This window comes from Saccopteryx bilineata, chromosome 1, assembly GCF_036850765.1.
Source record: "Saccopteryx bilineata isolate mSacBil1 chromosome 1, mSacBil1_pri_phased_curated, whole genome shotgun sequence".
Lineage (NCBI taxonomy): Eukaryota > Metazoa > Chordata > Mammalia > Chiroptera > Emballonuridae > Saccopteryx > Saccopteryx bilineata.
This window is the reverse complement of record NC_089490.1, coordinates 299,013,022-299,030,253: the sequence shown is the minus strand read 5'-3', so window position 1 is coordinate 299,030,253 and position 17,232 is coordinate 299,013,022. Positions and strand designations below refer to the sequence as shown.

At 39.7% G+C, this 17,232-nt stretch overlaps 1 protein-coding gene across 1 annotated transcript in view; it reads right to left on the bottom strand.

Moving 5' to 3' along the window:
- Positions 1-17,232, bottom strand: part of SPEF2 (sperm flagellar 2) — a 167,731-nt gene that overhangs the window by 120,057 nt on the left and 30,442 nt on the right. Inside the window, 3 exon segments of the mRNA XM_066244327.1 lie at positions 7,696-7,864; positions 11,134-11,321; positions 16,382-16,570. Of these exon segments, the coding sequence (XP_066100424.1) occupies positions 7,696-7,864; positions 11,134-11,321; positions 16,382-16,570 (546 nt within the window).

Genomic DNA, 17,232 nt, shown 5'->3' with positions numbered 1-17,232 from the left:
TAATGAAATTGACACAAACCAACAGCAAAGAAAAAATTCTCAAGGCAGCCAGGGAAAAGAAGAATACAACATATAAAGGAAGGCCCATTAGATTATCATCAGATTTCTCAGCAGAAACTCTACAAGCTAGAAGAGAGTGGACCACAATATTTAAAGTCCTGAAAGAGAGAAACTTTCAGCCACGAATACTATACCCATCAAAGCTATCCTTCAAATATGAAGGAGAAATAAAAACATTCACAGATACAGAAAAGATGAGGGAATTTATCATCAGAAAACCCCCTCTCCAGGAATTACTAAAGGGGGTTCTCCAATCAGATACAAAGAACAAAAAAAAAACAGAGCCACAAGTAAAAGCTCCAAGAAGAACACAATAAAACCAAATTTATACTGTGACAACAACAAAAAGAAAGGGGGGGGAGAAGATGGAGATTAACAGTAGCAAAGGACGATGGAGTGCAAAAGTACTCACAAAATAGTTTGCTACAATGAACAGGGTAGGGACCCTTTTCATTACTCAAAGGTAACCACCATTGAAAAAACCACCACAGAAGCACATGAGATAAAAGAGATAGCAACAGAGGAAAGATGTATGGAATACAACCAAATAAAAACAAAAGATAGAAAAACGAAAGAGAAAGATCAAACAAGACACAAAACTAACAGAAAGCAAGATATAAAATGGCAATAGGTTACTCACAAGTGTCAGTAATTACACTAAATGTAAACGGATTAAACTCACCAATAAAAAGGCACAGAGTTGCAGAATGGATTAAAAAAGAAAATCCAACTGTATGCTGCCTACAGGAAACTCATCTAAGTAACAAGGATAAAAACAAATTCAAAGTGAAAGGCTGGAAAACAATACTCCAAGCAAATAACATCCAAAAAAAAGCAGGTGTAGCAATACTCATATCGGATAATGCTGACTACAAGACAGGAAAAGTACTCAGAGACAAAAATGGCCATTTCATAATGGCTAAGGGGACACTGAATCAAGAAGACATAACAATTCTTAATATATATGCACCAAACCAAGGAGCACCAAAATATATAAGACAGCTACTTATTGATCTTAAAACAAAAACTGACAAAAACACAATCATACTTGGAGACCTCAATACACCGCTGATGGCTCTAGATCGGTCATCCAAACAGAGAATCAACAAAGACATAGTGGCCTTAAACAAAACACTAGAGCACCTGGATATGATAGACATCTACAGGACATTTCATCCCAAAGTGACTGAGTATACATTTTTCTCCAGTGTACATGGATCATTCTCAAGAATTGACCATATGTTGGGCCACAAAAACAACATCAGCAAATTCAGAAAAATCAAAGTTCTATCAAGCATATTTTCTGATCATAAAGCCTTGAAACTAGAATTCAACTGCAAAAAAGAGGAAAAAAATCCCACAAAAATGTGGAAACTAAACAACATACTTTTAAAAAATGAATGGGTCAAAGAAGAAATAAGTGCAGAGATCAAAAGATATATACAGACTAATGAAAATGACAATACGACATATCAGAATCTATGGGATGCAGCAAAAGCAGTGATAAGAGGGAAGTTCATATCGCTTCAGGCATATATGAATAAACAAGAGAGAGCCCAAGTGAACCACTTAACTTCCCACCTTAAGGAACTAGAAAAAGAAGTACAAAGAAAACCCAAAACCAGCCGAAGAAAGGAGATAATAAAAATCAGAGCAGAAATAAATGAATTAGAGAACAGAAAAACTATAGAAAAAATTAATAGAACAAGGAGCTGGTTCTTTGAAAAGATCAAAAAAATTGACAAACCCTTGGCAAGACTTACCAAGGAAAAAAGAGAAAGAACTCATATAAACAAAATTCAAAATGAAAGAGGAGAAATCACCACGGACACCGTAGATATACAAAGAATTATTGTAGAATACTATGAAAAACTTTATGCCTCTAAATTCAACAACCTAGAAGAAATGGATAAATTCCTAGAACAATACAACCTTCCTAGACTGAGTCAAGAAGAAGCAGAAAGCCTAAACAGACCTATTAGTAGAGAAGAAATAGAAAAAACCATTAAAAACCTCCCCCAAAATAAAAGTCCAGGCCCTGACGGCTATACCAGCGAATTTTATTAAACATTCAAAGATGACTTGGTTCCTATTCTACTCAAAGTCTTTCAAAAAATTGAAGAAGAAGCAATACTTCCAAACACATTTTATGAGGCCAACATAACCCTCATACCAAAACCTGGCAAGGATGGCACAAAAAAAGAAAACTACAGACCAATATCTCTAATGAATACAGATGCTAAAATACTAAACAAAATACTAGCAAATCGAATACAACAACATATTAAAAAAATAATACATCATGATCAAGTGGGATTCATCCCAGAATCTCAAGGATGGTTCAACATACGTAAAACGGTTAACATAATACACCATATCAACAAAACAAAGAACAAAACCCACATGATCTTATCAATAGATGCAGAAAAGGCTTTTGATAAAATACAACACAATTTTATGTTTAAGACTCTCAACAAAATGGGTATAGAAGGAAAATATCTCAACATGATAAAGGCCATATATGATAAACCATCAGCTAACATCATATTAAATGGCACTAAACTGAAGTCTTTACCCCTTAAATCAGGAACAAGACAGGGTTGTCCACTCTCTCCACTCTTATTTAATGTGGTACTAGAGGTTCTAGCCAGAGCAATCAGACAAGACAAAGAAATAAAAGGCATCCATATTGGAAAAGAAGAAGTAAAGGTATCACTTTTTGCAGATGATATGATCCTATACATCGAAAACCCCGAAGAATCCACAAAAAGACTACTAGAAACAATAAGCCAATACAGTAAGGTCGCAGGATACAAAATTAACATACAGAAGTCAATAGCCTTTCTATATGCCAACAATGAAACAACTGAGAAGGAACTCAAAAGAATAATCCCCTTCACGATTGCAACAAAAAAAATAAAATACTTAGGAATAAACATAACAAAGAATGTAAAGGACTTATATAATGAACACTATAAACCATTGTTAAGGGAAATCGAAAAAGATATAATGAGATGGAAGAATATACCTTGTTCTTGGTTAGGAAGAATAAATATAATCAAAATGGCTATATTACCCAAAGCAATATACAAATTTAATGCAATTCCCATCAAACTTCCAATGACGTTTTTTAAAGAAATAGAGCAAAAAATCATAAGATTTATATGGAACCATAAAAAACCCCGAATAGCCAAAGCAATCCTAAAGAAAAAGAATGAAGCTGGGGGCATTACAATACCTGACTTCAAACTCTATTATAGGGCCACGACAATCAAAACAGCATGGTATTGGCAGAAAAATAGACACTCAGACCAATGGAACAGAATAGAAAGTCCAGAAATAAAACCACATATATATAGTCAAATAATTTTTGATAAAGGGGCCAAGAACACACAATGGAGAAAAGAAAGCCTCTTCAATAAATGGTGCTGGGAAAACTGGAAGCCACATGCAAAAGAATGAAACTGGACTACAGTCTCTCCCCCTGTACAAAAAGTAACTCAAAATGGATCAAAGATCTAAACATAAGACCTGAAACAATTAAGTACATAGAAGAAGACATAGGTACTCAACTCATGGACCTGGGTTTTAAAGAGCATTTTATGAATTTGACTCCAATGGCAAGAGAAGTGAAGGCAAAAATTAATGAATGGGACTACATCAGACTAAGAAGTTTTTGCTCAGCAAGAGAAACTGATAACAAAATAAACAGAAAGCCAACTAAATGGGAAATGATATTTTCAAACAACAGCTCAGATAAGGGCCTAATATCCAAAATATACAAAGAACTCATAAAACTCAACAACAAACAAACAAACAATCCAATAAAAAAATGGGAAGAGGATATGAACAGACACTTCTCCCAGGAAGAAATACAAATGGCCAACAGATATATGAAAAGATGCTCATCTTCTTTAGCTATTAGAGAAATGCAAATCAAAACTGCAATGAGATACCACCTCACACCTGTTCGATTAGCTATTATTAGCAAGACAGGTAATAGCAAATGTTGGAGAGGCTGTGGAGAAAAAGGAACCCTCATACACTGTTGGTGGGAATGTAAAGTAGTACAACCATTATGGAAGAAAGTATGGTGGTTCCTCAAAAAACTGAAAATAGAACTACCTTATGACCCAGCAATCCCTCTACTGGGTATATACCCCAAAAACTCAGAAACATTGATATGTAAAGACACATGCAGCCCCATGTTTATTGCAGCATTGTTCACAGTGGCCAGGACATGGAAACAACCAAAAAGCCCGTCAATAGACGACTGGATAAAGAAGATGTGGCACATATACACTATGGAATACTACTCAGCCATAAGAAATGATGACATCGGAACATTTATAGCAAAATGGTGGGATCTTGATAACATGATACGAAGCGAAATAAGTAAATCAGAAAAAACCAGGAACTGCATTATTCCATACGTAGGTGGGACATAAAAGTGAAACTAAGAGACATTGATAAGAGTGTGGTGGTTACGGGGGAGAGGGGGGAATGGGAGAGGGAAAGGGGGAGGGGGAGGGGCACAAAGAAAACAAGATAGAAGGTGACAGAGGACAATCTGACTTTGGGTGATGGGTATGCAACATAATTGAACGACAAGATAACCTGGACTTGTTATCTTTGAATACATGTATCCTAATTTATTGATGTCACCCCATTAAAAAAAAAAAAAGAAAAAGAAAAAAAAATAAACACAATAGTTGACTCTGTAAAAGTGTGGGCTCAATACCAGGAGGTGTTAGTTATTTAAAGATGGCATTTATGGGCATAGATAAAGTATACCAAGAATGTAAACCTTTAGAAGACTAATTTTTTTTTGTTGGTATTTTTCTATTTTTCTGAAGTGAGAAGCAGGAGGCAGACAGACAGACTCCTACATGCGCCTGACCGGGATCCATCTGGCATGCCCACCAGGGGGCAATGCTCTGCCCATCTGGGGTGTTGCCCCACTGCAACCAGAGCCATTCTAGTGCCTGAGGCAGAGGCCATGACAGTGCCCAGGCCAGCTTTGCTTCAATGAAGTGTTGGCTGAATGAGGGGAAGATAGAGAAAGAGAGAAAGGAGAGCAGAAGGGTGGAGAAGCAGATAGGTGCTTCTCCTATGTGCCCTGACTGGTAATTGAACCCGGGACTTTCACACACTGGGCCGACGCTCTATTGCTGAGCCAACTGGCCAGGGCGAAGTTTAGTTTTTAAGTTACCCATTTACTTGAGGATTTAAAAGGCCGAGCTAATTTAGCAATAATAAATATAAACAACTGTTTCCTTTAGCTAAACCAGGATGCTGTCTCTCTGTGTCTTGTGAAAGACTATTTAAGCCAAATAATATATTTTACAAGTTGAAACATTTACTTTTTTACTTGTATGCAGTAACATTTAACAAGATCTTGAAAAGAGACAAAGAAGCTCTAACAATAGGGAATGATTAGTAAGACAGTTTACAGTGTGTGCATCCTAACACCTGCATGTGTATGTTTCCCATCATGCAGTTGAAAGCAGCAGAGCATGGAAATACAAATCAGAAATCCAGATGTAATTTTCATTTCCGACCCTCCCCCCAAAACCAGTCAAGGCTATCAACAAGATAAACGACACTGCAAGGCATTCACATACTCCAAATTAAAGTTTACAATTTCCTGCAAAAGTAACGTACCAGCTGCTTCAGGATGTGGGTAAGACAAGCATGTTCCTGTGGTAACCATTTCCCAAACAGGAAAAAAGGTTAAAAAGACAAATCTTTGCTAAGGTGCAGGACTACAAGGTCTCCTAATTTATGAGAACAATAAGAAAAGAGTATCTAGAGCTGATTAAGAAATAAATTAGAAAGCAATATTCCATGAATCAGTAAAACCTGCCAAATCAAATGACTTAATTTACCGTGGAAAGAAATAGCTTTACATTGTCAAAGCATTTTATTTTGTAGCATTATACTTTAGGTTGACACCCTACCTTTGGTATATTCTATAGCCAAATAAAATATAATAAATATGCATATAGCAATATATCTCATAAGGTTGTGCTCAACCCTTAATAACTAATGGTTCTTTTAGTGATACAAATACAGTTTCATCCAATTAAAACATGGTGTACATATAGTTTCTCATAATCTCATTTTCTTTGTCTCTTTCCATAAGATTATCTTCTTTCGATATTTACATATTAGTATTACTTTACACTCTGCCCATCTGCTTCTTCACCCTTCCCCTTCTTGTCATTCATTTTCTTTATTCATGTATCCTTTCAAGAATTATTTATTGGGTATTTGCCGAATGCAACAAATGAATGAGTCAAATTCTTCTCTTTGTTCATGTTGCACTTACTGTCCTTCTGGAACTCACTCAATATTCCTAATAAAAAGTCTCATTCTTCTTCCCATTGCTGCTGATCTACCCAGAACGTCTGTCCAATAGCTATTCATTTTACATTTTTCCTCCTAAAAGTGAGTTGAAGTGGGGTGCGGAGAGCAGGGTGGAGTGGAAAGAAACTGACATGCATATTTGCATCCAACATGCAGGGCATTTGGCTAAATGAACAAGAAAGTAAATAGGTACATTATTACTGCCATTTCATAAGTTGGGAAATGGAGCATTTCAGCACTGAAAGACTGGCTGCCCGCGGTCTCACGGTGAGCACACAGCAGTGCCAATGATGGGCCCTTAGTCTGTCTAACCCTAAAGAGTTTCAGCAGCAATTCTAAGAAGCATGATTGGCACCCTATATATATATATATAATATATATATATAATATATATATATATTTTAATCTGAATAAAATTTTGATTGAATCTATGCTACTCCTAAAGTTTAGAATGTCTCTTTCATTTGCCTCTGAAAACAATATATTACTTAGATAGATTTTTAAAGAAATAGCTTTTAACAAAGGTTTTTGAAGCAAAGGTAGATAGCTCATACAATAAAAAATGCTGATGAATAAAAACATTTTTACAATTCTTAAATCTATCTACCTGGACAAGGTATTATGTTTGATTTCTTTTTTTCATACCACTCTTAATATTACTTTCAGTAACAGGTAATAGATTATAAATAGTTAGCCATTTAAAAATTAGGTCTATAAATTACAAAGTAGGCCCTGGCAGGTTGGTTCAGCAGTAGAGCATTGGCCTTGTGTATGCAAGTCCAGAGTTTGATTCCCAGTCTGGGCACATAGGAGAAGTGCCCATCTGCTTCTCCACCATACCCCTTCTCTCTCTCTTCCCTTCCTGCAGACATGGCTTGAATGGTTTGAGCAAGTTGGCCCTGGGCACTGAGGATGGCTCCGTGGCCTTGCCTCAGGTACTGAAATACCTTGGTTGCTGAGCAATGGAGCAGGTGCCCCAGATGGGCAAAGCATCTTCATGTACGGGGCTTGCCAGGTGGATCCTTGTCAGGGCGCATGAGGGAGCCTGTCTCTCTGCCTCCCTGCTTCCCTGCCTCTCACTTAATAAAAAAATAAATAAAAATAATAATAAATAAATAAAAAGTAAACCAAGGAAAAAATGCAAACATAGAATACCTACTTTTATTAATAGGTACAAAATAAAATAATATCACAGACTAATGTTAAAGAAACACCATTTATTACTGTATGTTGCATTTTCTCTAGTTATTCCATATTAGTTTGTACCTTATAGTCTTCATAATCATTGTTATCTAGCAAGTCCCTTTTCTCCAATTCTATTAGTTGTTCTGCAAAAGGTTTAGCTGGTAGATTCTTAATAGACGCTTGGTCATAAATGGGCTTTCCATGAAAAAACAGTTCCTTCCAATCACGCATCAATTTCTGTGGAATCATGCTATAGTAAAAAAAAGTATAGATGAATCAATGGTTAGTCAAATATACACCTTAAACCTTAGTCTATTATCTTATTTATTTTCCAGAGTCTGCTGTTTAAGACCATTTGCTATTATATTCTTTTATTATTATTATTATTTTAATCAAAGAAGGGGGAGAGTGAGGGGGAGAGAGAAGCATCAACTTGTCTTTCCACATAGTTGTCCACCCATTGGTTGTTTCTCATACATGTCTTGATCGGGATTAAACCCGTGACCTTGGGCTCAAGTCAGTGCCATTGGGTGCAAGCCAGAAACCTTGGAATTGAGCATGTGACCTCAGGATTGAGCGAGTGACCTTGAGATTGAGCCAGTGACCCTGGGCTCAAGCCTGTGACCTCAGCACTTGAGGTTGACAATCTAGGCACTGTCACCACCAGTCAGACAGCTGTTATATTCTTAATGGCTAATAAAGTGTCAGAAATTTAGTATAGTAGATTTGAATGAATGATGTTACTTAAAATCATTGGGGTTTTTTTGGGGGGGGGTTTCTGAAGTGAAAAGCAGGGGGTGGCAGACAGACAGACTCCTGCATGTGCCTGACCAGGATCCACCTGGCATACCCACCAAGGGCAATGCTCGGCTCCTCTGGGGCGTTGATCTGCTGTAACTGGAGCCATTCTAGCTCCTAAGGGGGAGGCCATGGAGCCATCCTCAGTGCCCAGGCCAACTTTGCTCCAATGGAGCCTTGGCTGTGGGGAAGAGAGAGATAGAGAGAAAGATGAGGTGGAAGGGTGGAGAAGCAGATGGGTGCTTCTCCTGTGTGCCCTGGCCAGGAATCAAACCCAGGACTTCCACATGCCAGGCTGATGCACTACCTCTGAACCAGCCAGCCAGGGCCTAACACCACTGGTTTTTAAAATTTTCTAATTGACTATGCACTAACAGAACACTATATTCAAAAATAATTAGCACTATCATAATCCTGAAGTATTTTTTTTTATTCCCAGCTGTCTTATTAAATGGCTAAGCAACATTAGGAAATCATTTCAATGTTCTAGCAATAATGTCCTCCTAGGCAAAATGAACAGATGAAATACCAAGGTCCCATTAAGAAACCAGTTAGTTTACATATTATCATGTAATTTGTCACAGAAAATCTAATGTACAGTTGTCTTAGTGTCACTAAACATTTGGTGACTTTTAAAATTATTTTTCAGTAATGATTTCTATTTAAATCTGGGGAATGACTAGAGGAGGTAGTCAGAGTAACGGGAAGACAGTTCCAAGACAAATAAAGCATGCAGAGGATGGATGCCGATGGTGGCCACACAACAATGTGAATGTGCCTAGTGCCCCTGAACTGTACATGTGAAAATAGTAAAATGGTAAATTTTATGTTTTTCCACAATAAAAAGTAGTGTTTAAATTAAGGTACAACTTAAAACATAATCATATTTTTCATTATTAAAATATTAATAGCTGCTAAAGATTACTTATGGGAGATATGGAAGTTTAGCTCAGGCATAGAAATATCAGAGTTGGCATGGCCAACAAGTAAATAATTAACAACTTATATTTGCCCGAGCTTATTAATCTTGCAGTTACTAAATAAATAGCCTTCTATCTGAATAAGAATAATTTTGTTAAGAAGCAGTCTTTTTTTTTTTTTTTTCATTTTTCTGAAGCTGGAAACAGGGAGAGACAGTCAGACAGACTCCCTCCCGCATGCGCCCGACCAGGATCCACCCAGCACGCCCACCAGGGGCGACGCTCTGCCCACCAGGGGGCGATGCTCTGCCCATCCTGGGCGTCGCCATGTTGCGACCAGAGCCACTCTAGCGCCTGGGGCAAAGGCCACAGAGCCATCCCCAGCGCCCGGGCCATCTTTGCTCCAATGGAGCCTTGGCTGCGGGAGGGGAAGAAAGAGACAGAGAGGGAAAGCGCGGCGGAGGGGTGGAGAAGCAAATGGGTGCTTCTCCTGTGTGCCCTGGCCGGGAATTGAACCCTGGTCCTCCGCACGCTAGGCCGATGCTCTACCGCTGAGCCAACCGGCCAGGGCAAGAAGCAGTCTTAACAAAAGTCAGTTCATGTAAATAGCCTGACACCAAAAATATGCTTCATGCTTTAAAATATATACTGCTCACAAAGATTAGGGGATATTTTATCTCTTCATATTCATTTTGAAATATCTCCTAATTTTTGTGAGCAGTATATATACTGATGGTATGTAGCTTAGTGCAGAACATAGAGAAACTAAAATGAGTTTATCTTGACTGTCAATAATGTAGACTATAAAAATCTTAACATATAGGGTGGGTAAAGTAGGTTTACAGCTGTAATACAAATAATAAATAATGAGAGAAGAATAAACTCTGTGTTTCATGTGCTCACAACTGAAAAACTACTGTACAAGTGCAATTACTGTATGCAAATACAATTAAAAGACACTTAAATTTTCAAAGTAAAGTCCCCTTAAAAGTTCTATGATATCAATACTTCTGGAACTTTAAACTTTATGTACTTTTAATTAAAATTAAATGGCTTAATGTAGCCAATACATTCTTTATATTGCTTTTTAATGAAGCAGGACCTACAGAGTAGTAAGAGACAGACTAGTATACACCTCTGTGAAATATAAAAATAATCAGACTAATACATATGGGAAGTCCTGGACTTACTAATAAGTTGTGCTCTGCAAGTTGGTTTTTAAGTCATTTATTCTACATAGAAATAATACTTATGGTATTTCCATTTTTGCTTTGGCCGCCAGGACGCTCAGATAAAATTTGTAGCCCAGATGCAGTAACTGGAAAATCTGCTGCTGCCTGTATAAGAGTGTTTCAATTTACCCCTTGTTTTTAACTTCCTACTTTAATTTAGATTTTCCTTTGTTCTTATTTTGGTGTGTTCTTAACTTTTTTTTTCTTTGTTGACTATTTCCTCTGACATAGCATTGTTAGTAAAACAGTTTATAAGCAATTCCAGTGTCCTAGGGGTTCCAAGTGTTTCAATAAATTATCATAATTGTCTTGGTAAATTATAGAGAATTTATTCCCAAAATTTAACTGTAAGAGACGTAGAAATATAAATACAAGTGCAATAATGATAGTCAGTGGGTGAATTAAGTCAGTGTTGAGGTACCCTGGACCCCACTTTTCAGTCTTCCTTCCTGGAGACATTTTGTCTCTCTCATCAGTCTACTGTCTACTTCACAATCTTATCCTTTTTCATTCTCTGTGTTGTCCTTATTGTATTAATTGTAAAAAAAACAAAACGAAACAACACTTACTTATTTGTCAGCATTCTATAGTTTGCCACTTTAGTGGACAAATCAATTATTTGATCCAAAATTTCTGCACATGTTAAATAATGCTTCTTGTAACGCTCTTGTGCTCTTTCCACAGCAATCTGTTCATGAATTTCCCTCTCTCTGATGGCTTGTTCTTCAAAATCAATCTTGGCTTGTTTTGCCAAAGCCTAAGATGGCAGAAACACTTTTAAGTCACGATAACTGTGCAGTGATTTGATAACAACAACAAAAATTCACAATAGAATAAAATTTCCTTTCCTACCAGGAAATAAATAAATAAATAAATAAATAAATAAATAAATAAAAGAGCACTTTCTTCTTAACACATGAAGTACTGTGTTTCATGGCAAAGACAATATCGATAATATTCTCCTCAAAGCTTAACTTATCAGCAAAACATAGTGCAGAGAAGAGTGGTCTGACCAGGGAAAGCCCAATGTGGATTAACGACAGAATGGATCTTAAGTGTTTTAAAAGAAGTCCTGATTTCATGGGTTTCAAATAGTTATGAAATAAAGCAGCAGAACTTACTTTCTCTAAAACAAAGAGACTTTTAGCAGAATTTATTTTTTCTAAAAGACTCCCTACCCCTGGCCTTGAGGCTGGTTTCCCAGGCTGTGGCCTTGGGCTAGTTCTGTGAGATTATAGGTATTCCCAGAATGTTTCTCCCTGAATTAATCCTATAAATAAGCATTGTAAGAAAACTTGTTTCACCACTTTGTTTTCCTGCTAGGCTTCCCCTCCTCCCTATCCCTCAATCAGCGTGTGATTTTGTCTTTAAAAGCTAACTTCAAACTGTGTTCAGGGGCCGCATGATTTGACTGACTTAGGTCTCTGTGGGGTCACCAGCTTTGAATAAAAGACTCCTTTAAATTTGAACTTTGGTGTGTAGAACATCTGTATACTCTCGCTGGTTTTGCTACAACAGTTAGAGTTGGGGATCACAGAGAAATAGGGATCACACCTACTCTGCCCAGTGCCTGTCAGTAGGCACTGATTTATACTTAGAAATTATTTTGGCAATTTCCTGATTCTACTGATCTGAAAATGTCACACATTGGCCAACAAATGTTAATTGTGCTTAGACAGCAAAAAATCTCGTGCTGTCACAGCCTAGAAAAATTGATAAAATTCACTCATAGAGACATCTATTTCTTCAAAAAGTAATGAAATACTACAGCAGTTTGTAACTGCTTTTTGCTTGGTTTGCACTATTAATTGGTTTAGAAAACCCTTTCTTCACACAAGTGCAAAGGTCAAACTCAGCATGACCAACTGTTGCTTTTCAAACAGCTATACCAGCTCCTGGAGAAATTCTGTCCCGTGCTCCAGAAACAAGACTTGTCTCCTGTGACTGAACCCAGGGAGGGTAAGAGGGAGGTAATCTTGGGCCTTGGTGGGTCTGTGATGGAATTCGGGCCCCAGTTGGTGGACAGAAGTCAACTACTAGCTGAGAGAGCTTGGGCAAATCAGAGCCTCCCTACGCCTCCGTCCCCTCAGTGCAAAGGGAGGATGGTAGTCAGACTTGCTACAAACAGGGAAACCAAAAAACCATCTCGTCACAGCAAATATTGCTCATCATGATAATGTTCACAAATGCCTAAATGGGTGACAATAACAGATATTGTCCATTGAATCAAATGGAAGGTTCATTTGTTTTGTTATTGTAGTCTTGTTCGTTTGTTTCATTGTTGGGAAAGGGGTAGGGCTGGGTGGCCTCTACGGTCAATCCTGTCCATTTGGCAGGCTGGGGAACTGCACCAGAATTTGTTATTGTTGTGTTGTTTTGTAGGCCCTGATTCATAGGAAAGTATTCAATCTAAATGCAGAGCTTTCTGGCCTGCTTCATGAGGTGTGAAGAGTTCAGGAGGAGGAGTCTGAGAGAGCAGGGTTAAAGGAGACTTAGTGGAGAGAGTGGCAGTAGAATGGGTCGTGAGCTTGGTTTACTGCGGAGTGGAGTGCCGGTGAAGCACACCCACATACTTAGGATGCGATTGAGACAAAACCCTGCAGGGGGCAGGGATGTACCCAGCAGGCACAGCGCGGTGGCCTTCACCTGGTGCTGCCTCACATCTCCATGCCTCCCTCTCTCCCGCCTCCCATATCTGACTTACTTCTTTCTTGCTATCTCTGCCCACAGCAGGGGGCTGCAGACCTAACAACGGAAAGAGAGAAAGGGAAGGAAGCCTTCGGGAGGCAGGGAGGCAACCCTGTCAGGGGCTACGAGCTCAGACTTGGAGGCGGATGGACCTGGCTTGCTCCCAGCTGTGCCGAGAAGCTAGGTGACTGAGCTTTCTAAGCTTCCTTTTCCTTGTGTGTAAAGTGCAGGTAAGGATAGTGTCCCCTTAAAATGGCCATTGCGAGAGTCATAAACGCATATAATGAAGGTAGCACAATGCTTGACTCAAAGTAAGGGCTCAGAAACTGTTTAATGCTAATATGTTTGATTATTGTTAAAACAATAGTAGGCACAGGAATTTGAAATCAGAAACTACCTTAATAGACTCCCAGCTGTCTGAAAGAAAGAGATTAGCAGACAGAATCTAAAAACAAAACAAAGCAAAACAGAACAGACAAAAGCTCCTCAATAATGGTGGGAAACACTGGCTCTTTCTTGCTCTCATTGTGCCAGACAGTGGCCAAGGCCCTGGGGAAACAGCAAACACAGAAGCAAACATGGTCCCTGTCCTCATGGGGCTTCCACCCAGTGGGAGATACAGTTACAAAGTCACACAAATGGATGTATAATTACACATCCATTAGCAACTATGGTAAGTGTTGCTAGGGGAAGATTGTAGGGCGTGAGGGTGTCTAACAGGGGCCTGGCCTAGATGAGCAGCACCATGTGCACGGCGCTCTGGAAGATGGTTGCTAACTGGGGAAAGGCACATGGGAAGAGGGGAGAGGATTACAAAGAGGCTTGGTCAAGAATCTGAGAGCAGATCAGTGTGGTCAGAGTCCAGGGGACGGAGGGGGACAGGATGTGGTGGGAAGGAAGCCATGGATGGGTGTTCTTCAGTATGATGGCAGTGGTCAAATGTGAATCAACAGGTACCTGTGACTGCGGCATGGACAGTGGTTTGCAGGGGACGGGAACAGGGCAGGCTGTCTGCACCAGCTCTCTCTGATGTTCCCCTTTCTTCATTTCTAACAAGTAATCAGAAGTCTTTTTTTGACTCCTGCTTTAGGGAATTTCTGCAGGATATAGAAAAGGTGGAACTGTTGGAGGCAAATAAATCTGGATTACTCAAAGGGAGAGGACAGAGGGAAAGGTTTTGAGAACAACGAGAAGGAAAAAGAGATGTGTACCCCAATTGCCGGCAGCCCCTGGGGAGTAGCACACCTCAGAGGGAGCATGTGAGGGGCCATGAGGCTGAAGCAGCCGCCTCAAAGACCTGAGCCACTGGCGAACACATGTGGGTGGGCCTCACTGAGGTCACAATGGCAACAGGCTGGGCTGGTCCCTGATGACTTGGCCCTGTGACCTGGCCACCGTGCATCTCTGTGTGCAGGGCGTGTTGCTGGAGCCCAGCTGAGGTTGATTTAAAGGACATAAGTAAAGTCACACTCTTGCACACCCCAACTGTGGTTGCCAATGCATAGCCACTAAAAATGGTTGGAGACCACTGCAGCAGGGGGAGACCAGGGTGGCAGTGTAGACATGGAGGAAAATGAATGAACTGAAGACACGTTCATTTAGTGCACAAATCACTAGGACTCAGTGATGTTCTGGCTGTGGAGGGGTGAGGGTTAAACAGACTTCAAGCAGGCCCTGAGGCTTTGGACTTGCACACCCGGATAAACGGCAATGCTATCTGTTGAGAGGTGGAACTGTGAAAAGGACCAGTTTAGTGATAAGGGACATAAACTTGCCTTTACCGCGTTGAATTTGAGATGTATCTGAGATATATGAAGAGAGACATCAGAAAGCCATTGATGCACAGGTAAGAGGGCAGAGAAATAAATGCACAAGTCACGTGTCCACTGCGGTTCTTGCACCCCACGGACGTGGAAGGGATTGTCTGAGGGAATGACCCAGAGGACAGAATGCAGCCACCAGGGACTGAGCTTTAAGAGCCCGACAGTCAATGTGTCACTGTTCCTGGAGAACGTGCTTGCGGAAAGCTGAGGACAAGTGGCCGAAGATGCAGGAGGAAGACCAGGCGTTCTCCACAGCAGTACTCAACAGCAAGTGACCGTCCTCTAGTCACACTAATAGCAGGAAATACATTAACAGCTAGTGACCATCACCAAGAAACTTGAAACTTTTTCAGAAAAGGGGACTTCTTGGATTCTCCCACCATAAACATTAATGAACTACAAGAATAAGAACAATGAAAAAATAACCTTAAAAACTTCCTTCTTCACAAAATTGAAGCAGTAGAATGATAATTTGGTAGGGACTAAAATATATTTTGTTAATTTAGTGAGTGATTCTGGAAAGAAAAAATAACAATGTTCCCTTGACAAATTCAATATGTGTTTATCTCAGTCCTGTTTATGCACTGGCCACTGTTGATGGAGGAGGTAAACTCACACTGTGAAATCAGCTGTCGCAGAAGGAGGGGCTTCAGAGAGGCATGTCCTCAGATTTAGGACAAAATCATGTGAGAGGGACAGATGCAGTTTTTTCAGCCGCTTCGGAACCTCACAGTCCTGGTCTCTGAGGCTGCAGCAGGCCCGAGTGTCCCGACCCTCGGGAGTCAGTTAAAGACAGGTACTGCTTCTCATCACAGTGAGACCAGTCCTGCTACAGACGCTTTGCTACCCTGCACCTAATCAGCTGGGCTCATGATGCAAATGTATTCCTCAAATAGGCACTTAGAAAGATTACGTAGCTAAACACATAATTTCCAATGTAAGCAAATGGCACCAATCTGTTCAACCTTACTCTGGTCAGAATGAAAAAGGAAAGAAACAATTATCCAGACAATTCAGCCCTTGAAAAAGACACAGAGCAGTGTTCATGCAAACATCAGGACTAGGGGGTGAGTGCTACATATTTGCAGAACTGAGACTAAAGGGAAAGAATACAGGATGTAGATGCTATTTGCTCTGTCAATGTAGTTATACAAACTCAATATGGGGAGATAGTATAGAGAGATCATATATAAAAAATTAACTCTCACTCTGTGATTGGCAACTATACATATATACGTCTTTACCCTGACTTGGTAGAAGGAATCAAAAGTAATGTTGGAAAGGTTTTTAAGGGAGAATTGTTTACCGCTTCTCGATCAAGAGCATCCTGGAAATCTTTTAGTCGTCTTTCCTCATATTGTTTTTCTCTGAAAATTCTGTTTTGCCATAAAACTTCCTTCTCATGTCGAACGTTCATGAGCTGCACGGCGATCCTGCGCTCCTGCTGGGACTGCCGCATGAGCCGGGTGATCAGCTGCTCCTCCCGGTAAGCCTCCTGTGGACACGGGGGCGCACATTACTGCCATGGCTGTGGCCGGTGTCCAGCCAGCTAAGAAGCTGTCGGCAAATAGTGTGTGAAAAGCATGGCATTCACCTGCACCAATTCCCGCCATTTGATTTAAATTTGAACGTGGCAAAAATCAAGCCATAAAAACAAACAAACAAAACTTCCAACAAAGTGGAAGTTCTTCTAGATACTTTGGGTATCTAGAAGAAGCACTATGGTTTTGTAACTCCCACTTACTTTAAAAAAATTCCCGCCTTCTTTAAAATTCTATGAAAATAAGTTAGGTGATTATTTTCAAGATTTTATAAACAACGGCTATAATTCCCAATTTCTGAGTATGTTTACAGAAATGTAGAATTGTGCTATATGTGCCCCTAACATACATGCTATGTAGTTGTAAACACAAATGCAGACACTCTCTGGCTGAAAATGGCAGATCTGATTTAGTTCCCAGCGGGGACACTGCAATTATCTGTGCAAGGTAAAGCACGACTCGGCTAGAATGGAAAGACTGGAGATGAGGCTGAGGGGAAGTGATTTACTGCTGATATTAGAAAATTTTAATGGTTGCAATCTGAGAGAGAAACCAGGTGCATTCTCGTGGCTCTCTTTAAGACAATTAAAGAGGAAACCAGGAAGTAAACAGTGTA